This window comes from Acomys minous, assembly GCF_964271855.1.
Source record: "Acomys minous genome assembly, chromosome: 4".
In the NCBI taxonomy this organism is placed as follows: Eukaryota; Metazoa; Chordata; class Mammalia; order Rodentia; family Muridae; genus Acomys; species Acomys minous.
This window is the reverse complement of record NC_140486.1, coordinates 63,468,600-63,478,878: the sequence shown is the minus strand read 5'-3', so window position 1 is coordinate 63,478,878 and position 10,279 is coordinate 63,468,600. Positions and strand designations below refer to the sequence as shown.

At 46.4% G+C, this 10,279-nt stretch overlaps 1 protein-coding gene across 2 annotated transcripts in view; it reads left to right on the top strand.

Annotated features, from left to right (window-relative positions):
• Positions 1–5,796: 5,796 nt before the first annotated feature.
• Positions 5,797–10,279, top strand: part of RNF125 (ring finger protein 125) — a 26,979-nt gene continuing 22,496 nt past the window's right edge. Inside the window, exon 1 of one of the 2 annotated variants that reach the window (XM_084780086.1) lies at positions 5,797–6,304. In XM_084780086.1, coding sequence (XP_084636212.1) covers positions 6,141–6,304 — 164 coding nt within the window. In that variant the 5' untranslated portion in view covers positions 5,797–6,140. The remainder of the gene's footprint in view (positions 6,305–10,279) is intronic. The other variant, XM_084780085.1, reaches the window with a different exon arrangement.

Below are 10,279 nucleotides of genomic sequence, written 5' to 3'. Positions count from 1 at the left end.
ACATCCCAGGTGTTTCTGCATAATGTTATAAATTATTATTATGCCCGGTTGGGATAAAGGTGAGAATTTAACAAGTGCTTAGCTGTGAATATAGAGATACCTATGTGTCAGAGCCAGAGTGTTTAGCTAGCATGAGGTCGCCCAGCGGTGAGGAAGCTCAGGTTGGTCAGAATGAAAGCAAAACTGCCTCTGAGACACCTGATGGGTCTGCTGTTGCCAAAGTAACTTACAGAGCCCACTGCAGAAGCCACTGAACTGTTGTTTCTCAGGGAATGGTCCTTAAAGCCCTATGTGCGAGGCAGCTGGGGGCTGATAAAATGTAAGGCTTTTGTCTGGTCTGGTCTGGTTGCTTGCCTTGTTAGGTTTTTGTTTTGACTTGGTATCGCTTGCTTTACTTTTCTGAGAAAAGGTCTTTCTGTATCTCCTCAGCTGGCCTCCTCCCACTCTTAGCAATCCTCCTGTGTTAGCTTCCTGGGTGCACCGCAGCTAACGTGTAGCTTTCATAACTCAGGCAGACACTGGAATCTGGTATCTTGGCATCAACAGGCTTCTCAGGTGAGTCTGATGCAAGACAGTTTGGTGACAGAGTGACTTGACAAAACTGCCCGTGTGGCCATGTCACCGACTTACCCAAGCTCTTAGCTGGTTCTATAAAGCCACAGAGGCCAGCTGAAAGTACCTAACCAAGGTCACTTTTAGGTTTTTTTTTCTTCTTCTTCTTCTTCTTTCTTTCTTTCTTCTTCTTTTTCTTTTTTCTAAGACAGTGTTTCTCTGTGTAGCCTTGGCTGTCCTGGACTCGCTGTGTAGACAAGGCTGGCCTGGACTGCACAGTGATCCACCTGCCTCTGCCTCCAGAGTGCTGGGATTAAAGGTGTGCCACCGCCACCTGGCCCAAGGTCACTTTTGTACTCATACCTCCTGAGGTGTGGTTTCCTCTCTCTATTTAGAGCTGTGTGCTGAAAATTCTAGCCACAGGGTTCTGAGTGCAGCTTTCTGAGCCGGAGCTTGGAGCTTCCTGTCCCCTTGTCTGTGCTCATCAGGTCTTGATCATCTTCATCTGTCTGGAACTCTTTGCTTTTCCTTCGGTTTGAATTTGGAATGCCCCTCCTCTTCCTCCTTTTTCTTCGAGCAGTCTCACTATGGAGTACAGTTGTCCTGGAAGTCCCAACAGAGTCAACTCCCAAAGTATGACCTGCCTCTGCCCTCTGAGTGCTGACATTAAAAGCACGCTCACCATGCCTTGCTATGGGATACTGGCTTGTTTTTTTTTTTTTCTGTCCTTCCTTTCCTTTCTTTTATTTTCTATTTTCATGTTTGAGACAAGGTCTCTCTACCTAACCCTGGGTGTTCTGGAACATAATATGTAGACATATGTAGCCAGCCTCAAACTCACAAACATCCACCTGTCTCTGCCTCCAGAGTGCTGAGATTAAGGTATGTGCCACTATGGTGGTATTTTTTATTTTTTTATTTTTAAAATTAGGGTCTTATGTACCTCAGACTGGCCTCAAACTTGCTACATAGCTGAGGGAGACCTTGAACTTCTAAGCCTCCTGACTCCACCTCCCCAGAGCTAGGATTACAGGTATGCACGGCTACATCTAATTTCTGCTATGCTAGAGATGGAACCCGGAATTTCCTGCATCCTGGGAAAGCACTCTACCAACTGAGCCACATCTCCAACTCCACACTGTTCTTTCTTACTCTCTCTTTCATTACACACTCTGGGTTACGTTAGCATCCTCATTCTTTTCATAGATTCTGATCACTGATGATATACTATATTATAAAGGTATTATTTTCTTAAATTGCTTATCAGACATGAAAGCCTTGAGGACAGGAAAGAAGTGAAAAGTGCGTATAGACCACAAGACTTACTGAATAGATTATGCAAGAAAAAAAGGAAGTGTTGGTAAGATGCTGCAAACTGTAGAGGCAGGAGATAAAGAGGAAGTGCACCAGCTATGATATAGCAGCCAGGGAAGCTGTGATTCCTTGAAAAGGGAGGACTATGAAGTTAAAAAGCAGACACTGAGTGGCAGCTCTTCAAAGTCATTGTATGTCACGGAAACATACATAGATGTGCAATGTATTAACTTTAACGTCATGGTCCACAGTAATCAGTCAAAATGATCTCTTAAATTCAGGCATGAAGAAAAGAATCAACCCCAAGAGGAAGACACTGAAGGTGAAAATTCTCAGTGGCCAAAGCCAGTAGCAGTCTACCCTAGGCCAGATTCTTTGTCCTAGTTTTCTTCTTGTTGTTGTGATAAGACATTCTTTTTTTTTTTTTCTTTCAAGACAAGGTTTTTCTGTGTAGCCTTGGCTGTCTTGGACTCGCTTTGTAGACCAGGCTGGCCTCAAACTCACAGTAATCTGCCTGCCTCTGCCTCCTGAGTGCTGGGATTAAAGGCATGCGCCACCACACCCAGCTCCAAAACATTCTAACAAAAAACAATTTACAGGAGGGGAAATGTATTTGGCTTAACTTCCAGGCCACAGTCTGTAGAGGAACTTTAATTCGAAACATGGTTGCTTGGCTAGAGATCACATCCAAAGACCTAGGTCTGCGTCATCTGGCTGGAATCAGGCACGCTTTTAATCTCAGGAGACAGAGGCAAGCAAGTATCTGAGTTGAAGGCCAGCCTGCTATTGAGCCAGTTTCAGGTAAAGAAAAGCTTAGGTCCAAGTGTGGTGGTGCACGCCTTTAGTCCCAGCACTCAGACAGAGTCAAGCAGATCTCTGAGCTCTAGTCTGTGCTGTCTAGGCAGTTCAGTTGAGTCAGTGAGTTGAGAGGCAGTGTGGAGGAGTTGAGTTTGTGGCAGTTCAGTTCGTGGATTCGGGGATAGTTTTTACCAGGAGACATTTACAGAGACAGGTTGAAGAGAGAACAAGCTAGACACAGGTAAGGACAGAATAAGCCAGAGGATGAGAAGGAGCCAGAAGATTAGAGCAGATTTCTAGAGTTAGTTTGAGGCCAGGCAGAGCAATTCAGTCAGAGGCTGAGAGAGAAGCCAGATTGACTCAGTCAGCTCGGAGAGGAGAGGCGTTTCAGCCAGACAGCTGAGTTGAACCAACCAGCCAGAGTTCAGAAAGACAACAGTTAAAACAGACAAATAAAAGTTACATTTTGCAGCAGTCCACTGTTGAGGGGAGTCAGGGAAAGAACCCAGGGTCGGCACCTAAAGCAGGAAACATGGAGGACAACTGCTTTCCAGCTCACTCTCAGGCTCACTGCTTAGGTAGCTTTCTTCTCTAGCTCATGAACCACCTGGCCGGAAAAAGCTGGTGCCAGCAGTGAGCTATGCTCACCCACGTCAATGGATAATCAAGACAGTTTCTCATACACAAGCCTAGAGACCAACTTGATAAAGCCAATTCTTCAGTTACTTCCTTTGGGTGATTCTAGGCTGGGTCAAATTGACAGTTAATGCTAACTAGAACCTTCCTCATCCTGTCCCTAATGCCTAGTGATACATTTGATACAAAGTAAGGTTCCTCATTAAATGCCTGCAGAATGAATGTCGGAAAGAACATGTGTTTAACACCACTTGATAGGTGAGGAGCCAAGAGCTTCATGACTCACTCTCTTCTGAGAAAAGGTCCTACTAGCAAAAATTGCCTTACATTGGTGTCATGGTATCATGACTGTCCTGCGGTGATCAACTGATTTCTGATTGGATTTGAGACCTGGCCAAAAGAAAAGAACACACACTTGATGTTGTAAACCTGCTCGTTAGCTTATGGCTAGGCTGGGCATAGTGGTGCTTGACTTTAATCCCAGCATTCAGGAGGGAGAGACAGGCAGATCTCTGGGATTTCAAGGCCAGTCTGGTCTATATATCTAGCTCCAGGACAGCCAGAGCTACATTGTGAGACAGATTTTCAAAAACAAACAAACAAAACAAAACAGCAACAACAACAACAACAACAAAAAACCTAAGCAAAAAGGGGCTGCATTACAGTTTAGTGATACAGTTTTTGACTAACAAACAGGGCCAAGCATCATAAAATTAACACAATATAAAATTAAATTAAAAAATGAAAAGTGTCAGGCTAGGTGTGGTGGTGCATGCCTTTAATCCCAGCACTCCAGAGGCAGAGGCTCGGTGATTCTCCTGAGTTCAAGGCCAGCCTGGTCTACAGGGTAAGTTCCTGGAGAACTAAGGCTATACAGAGAAACCCTGTCTCAAAAAGCAATAAATAAATAAATAAATAAATCTGTCAGCTAGGCATGGTGGTGGTACATGCTTTTAATCTCAGGGGAGGTACATGTGTAGAGACCAAACCAATGCCATTTTGTTTTCAGTACCTGAGCACCAGCCCCGCCCCCCAGAGTTTCCAGGGAAAGCCACAAACATAGATCTAGCAACCGTTCCTAGGAGCTTGCACCCAGAGACAACTGATCAGAGCCACAGGGCACCACCATAAGAACGTACGAAAATTCCCCCCTGTGGTCTAGCCTTGGTCTCCTGGTCTAGCCCTGGTCCCTCAGCCAATCAGCTTAAAGGGCAACTTTCCACCCGTCTAACCTATCATGTAATAACAAGATGGCTTGGAAACGGCGTGGAAACCACCGCCCCACCCCTGCAGGTTTTTTCCTTTAAAAACCCTGTTCCCCTAGCACTTGGGGCCACTTCTCTCCTCAGGAGTGGGCTGACAGTCCAGGCTCTGAGCTTGAAATAAACGAGACCCTGTGTGATTTGTATCTGGCTGATTCCTGGTGGTTTTTTTGGGGGGGGGGGTGGTTTCACAACTTGGCATTACACATGCAGGCAGATCTCTGAGTTTGAGGCCAGTCTGGTCTACAAAGCAAGTTTCAGGACAGCCAAGGCTACACAGAGAGACCCTATCATAAAAAGAGAAAAAAAAATTAAGAGTGTTAAAACACAAAAAAGTAAAGACTGAAACTAGGTAAAGTTCAGGGGATTTGGTTGGTTGTTTGAGACAGGGGTTTCTCTGTGTAGCCCTGGCTGTCCTGGAACTCACCCTATAGACCAGGCTGGCCTCGAACTCAGAGACCCTCCTGCTTCTGTCACCCGCGTGCTGGCGTGCACCACCACTGCCTGGTTCAGGGGATTTTTCTGTATTACATATTTTGTAGTAGCATATATAGCTCAGTGTATTGTGTATTTGTCCACACAGTTGCATTAAATCTGTAACTCTCCCAACCTATTTTTTCCCTCCTATCTTGATCTCCCAGGTGCAGGATTACAGAAGTGCTTCACCACATTCGGGTAACTCGTTTTATTCTCTACTTTTTTCATTTACTTCAGTACTGGGGAACAGACTCAGGACTTTAACAGCACAAACACACCGCCACCGAACAATATCTAAAATTGTGTTGTTTTCTCGCCACGGTCTCATTCCATATCCCCGAATATCCTGAAACTCTAGGTAATCCTTCTTCCTCAACCTCCTAAATGCTCAGACTGAAAGCATAAGCCAGTCTTGAAAACACAGCCCAACGGCCTCGAACTGGCATCAATTCTTGCCTGATTCCTGGCATTGTATTTGTATGCCACCAAGTGGGGCTCAGGATCAGGGAAACTTTGCACTGTCCCGGGGCTACCTCTCCCTTGATGAATCATTGAGTCAATCACGCTCTGAGGCTTATTTTTTGTTTTGTTTTTTTGTTTTTTCGAGACAGAGGTTCTCTGTGTAGCCTTGGCTGCCCTGGGACTCGCTTTGTAGACCAGGCTGGCCTCGAACTTATAGCGAGCCACCTGCTTCTGCTTCCTGAGTGCTAGAATTAAAGGCGTGCGTCACCACGCCCAGCTGGCTCTGAGGTTTATTAAGATTCCAACCTGGAGGCCAGATAGAGTCATCCAGCCTCCAGTGGTTGTTCTCAAACTGCGCTTCGCGGAACTCTGAGTACGGTCTCCGGGTGGAGGGTTCGGGTTTCACCCTCTGGGGACCTCGAGCCTCTGCAGCAGCGCCTGGTCGCTCGCGGAAGAGCGTTTGTAAGCGGCGGCCGCGCGCTCCTCCTGCGCTCCACCGAGAGGCCCCGCGCTGCGGCTGGCTGAGCCAGGACGCGGCGATCACGGCTGGGCAGGGACTTCCTTCCTCCCGGGCGGGACAACAGAAACACCCGTAACCCGCACTGAGCTCCTGGCAGCCAGCAGAGCTACAGCGCAGCCATGGGCTCCCTGCTGAGCAGCGACAACTCCAAGTCCTCGCCAGCCTCCGCCCCTCCGCGGACCCTGGAGGGCAGCGGGGACCCGGAGCTGCCCATCACCTCCTTCGACTGCTCAGTGTGCCTGGAGGTGCTACACCAGCCTGTCCGGACCCGCTGTGGCCACGTGTGAGTCCCTGGGGAGCTCGGGTGGCTCACCCACCCAGAGGGGAAGAATGCTGGGGAAGCGGAGGGCACAAGGTGGTGGGAGTAGAAGCAGCGAGTATTGGGGAAACTGAGCCACGGCTACTTACACCTGGTCTGGTCCTGTGTGTGTATGTGGTGTATGTTTGGGGGAGGGGGCTTACACAGGATTACGAAAATCGAGGTGATCCAGTGTGCCTTCCACTTCTGAGAACCTTGGGGTTTTTTGTTGTTGTTGTTGTGTTTTGTTTTGTTCAGCTGGAGCTGAACACACGTTCCAGTACGTCCGGAGGCTGATCTCTTGTGCACAAACTCTTTCAATTTCTACCCCGCGTCCATTTCCCAGCACACAAAGACGCCGGACCCCTTGAACATTGTCAATGCCTACTAGAGCGCTTGTTTGACCAATGGGTAGGGTGGGGCTGGGAGCTCGTACTTCTGCTCCACACCACGAAATTCACCCCTTTAAAACTCAGCTGCATGAAGTTATGTGCTACCTGCCGGTAGGCGCAGCCCCTCCCCAAACCAAAAGTATAGTTTTCTTCAAAATCTCGTGGGCAGTAGTCGTTTCTAAGAAGGCTTTAAAAATAAAGCCCCTGAACGTGGGTTTGTTCTTAGTGAGTATTTGAGTTAGTAGTGGGGCCTTCGATGTGTGAATTTGTGCTCGCTGTTTATTGAGGCAGGGTTTTGTTTTGGTTTCCCACCCACGCACCCCGTGGTTACGGGGCTGTGAGTTGTGTGCTTGCATGCAAGCCTAGGTCGGAAGCAAAGCCCACTTCCACCGTCATATCTAACGAAACCGACGACAGGCCGATACAAAACCAAGTTTTGTTAGCAGAATGCTAGCTGGTGCCCACTTTTGGTTTATAAACTAAACAAACCCCTGTATGCTAAAAACGAATATGTGTTTTTAAACTGCACTTGAGGAAGGTTTGGCCTACTGAGATCAGGTGAGGCATGTGGAGATCACAGTGAGGCAGTGAGGACAATGTGCCTCCCACACAGTGTTTAAATCAAGGGCACTTTGGGCCGGCCCTACTCTGTGGTCATTCTGCGGACCTGTTTGTTTTAGCTTTGTATTTTAAATTCAATGCTTACTCTTTTTTGACACAGGGTTTCTCTGTGTAGCCCTGGCTGTCCTTTAACTCTTTGTAGCCGAGGCTGGCCTCAAACTCAAGAGATCTGCCTGCTTCTGCCTCCCAAGTGCTGGGATTAAAGGCGTGCACCACCACAGCAAGGCTTACATTTTTAACGTCTTTTCCAGTTAGTGATGTTATTTCTTAGCTGACAACATAGCTCTTTGACATACTATCCAAAGGCCAGGTTGACAGGGTGAGAGCCAAGGTTCTGTTGTGTAATGTCATGCACTCTGTCAGTTAGGTCAGAACAATTGCCGAAAGAGACTACATTAAAAAAAAAAAAAAAAAAGAAACCTGTTTGTTTTCTTTATGTAGGCTTTGGGTGAGTTTGGGTCTTAAGTAGTCTAGGCTCAAATTCACTGTGTAGTATAAGATGACCTTGAATTTTGTTTTTTTTTTTTTTTGGAGACAGGGTTTCTCTGTGTAGCCAGGGCTGTCCGGACTCACTTTGTAGACCAGGCTGACCTCAAACTCACAGTGATCCACCTCCCTCTGCCTCCATGAGTGCTGGGATTAAAGGTGTGTGCCACCACGCCCCGGCCTTGTTTTGTTTTTTTTAGATAAATCTCACTATGTAGCCTGGGCTGGGAGCAGGCTGGCTCTAACCCACAAATCTGCCTGCCTCTGCCTCTTGGGTTCCAGGATTAAAGGCACAGCCACACTCTCAGAGCCTTGACCTTGAGCCTCCCATTCCACTTACTTCCCCTGAGCTGGGATTGACCACCTGTGTGTAGTTAGAAGAACATTCTCTACCAACCCCCTATTTTTTTTCACTTTGTGAGTGTGTGTAATTCATAGACTTGTCACTAAGCAAGTACTCTGTCACTGAGCTACATCCCCAGAATTTTAGCATCTATTAACATTAAAGCTTGACAGCTGAAGCCTAGCATGGTGGTGCACATGCTTTTAACCCCAGCACTCAGGGAGGCAGAGGCAGGCACATCGCTGTGAGTTGAAGGCCAGCCTGGTCTACAAAGCAAGTCCAGGACAGCCAAGGCTACACAGAGAAAACCTTGTCTCAAAAAACAAAACAAAACAAAACAAAACAAAACAAAAAACAAACCAAAACCAAAACCAAAAAAAACCAAAGATGAACAGTAAGTCTTGAAAATTCTTCCACAACACTGAAGGGGCAGCTTTAATACTGTAGTCATATGACTCCAGATTGTTTTCAGGGGTTGGGTTTTGAACACTATAATTTGTTTCTACTAAAGGATAATATAAACTTGAAAAATGTTACTTTTGTTTGTTTGTTTAATCTTTTTTTCTTTGTTAAAGTGAATGGGAAACTAGCCACTGGGAAAAAAGTCATAAAATATCATAACCAGGGCTGGACTAGTTGTCTCCCCTCCCTCAACTGTCCTTTGTTTTGAGGACTCTATGCCCGTTGTCCTTGCTGTGGGCAGAATTTCCATGCCTTCCCTTTGGCCAACTTCGGCCCCTTCTACTTTAGGACTGTCAACCAGAGTCCCGTTGCAGTAGAGACTGTTGTTAACACCAGCTGTATATTCTAAGTGAATTACTCTTTTCTGTCAAACTTAAGTTGGAACACGAGAAAACTGCAAGGGAAGCCCTCTGGTTTCGCTACCCCATAGTGAGGTTAGATTTCCAACTAGGCTTGTTGTTGTTGTTGATGGTGATTTTAGTTTATAAATCTATTACAAGTCAAACAAGAAAATGACAGCAATTCTCGGGATGGATGTATAGATGGCCCTTTACAGACACGGCGTGACACTGTGGCAGTTAAGCATGATAGCAAGCTGGGTTTGGCATTCAGTGCTGCAACTAGCCATCTTGTGGCCAAGTGGTTGACTCTGTCATTCTTAGTCACTTCCTTTAAAAAACGGTGAGAAGTGAGCTGTTATGAGCATTGAGATGTAAAGAAGCCTGTAAGGAAGGCAAGAGCTGGTAACGTGGAGGACAGTGGCAGAGCGCTGGCTCAGCACAAGCCAAGTCCAGGACTGGATCGCCAGTGCCACACACACCTAGGTATAACCATCTTTATTCCGACATAGTCTCAGTGTATCCCGGATGGCCTTGAACTCACTATGTAGTCAAGGATGACCATCCACTTTTAGTCATTACATTTCTTTCATTTTTCTTTTCATTCTTTTTGTTTGTTTGTTTGTTTGTTTGATTTTTGTTTTGTTTTTCAAGACAGAATTTCTCTCTGTAGCCTTGGCTGTCCTGGACTCACTTTGTAGACCAGGCTGGCCTCGAACTCAGAGATCCACCTGCCTCTGTCTCCTAAGTGCTAGAATTAAAGGCATACACCACCACCGCCCTGCTCTTTACATTCTTTTTTTTTTTTTTTTGGTGGGGGGGGGGGAGGGGAGAAAGTCTGAGAACTTTGTAGAGCAAGCTGGCTTTGAATTCAGAGATCTGCCAACTTCTGTTTCCAAAGTGCTGGGACTGAAGGCGTTCACCACCACCACCCTGGCATCTTTTGCCTCTTGTTTTTTAATGGACTGTCTGTATTTTCAACTAATTTATTTATTTGAGTGAGATGATACATACTTCCCAGGATATGGGAGTAGAAACAAGAGGACAGCTTTTAGGAGTCGGTTCTCCTGCCTGTGTGATTTGCAGATTGCGTTCTAGTGGTCAGGTGTAGTGGTAGGTGCCTCTTTGACACCTTGAGCTATCTTGCTGGCCTGTTGCTTTTTGAGACAGGGTCTCATGTACCTCAAGCTGGCATTAAACTCACTTTATAAGCAAGGATGACCTTGAACTACCAATCTCTATGCTTCCATCCCCCCTTCTACATTGTGGGTTCTGGGGAATCAAACTAGCAAATGCCTTTATCTTCAATTAAGAGAAG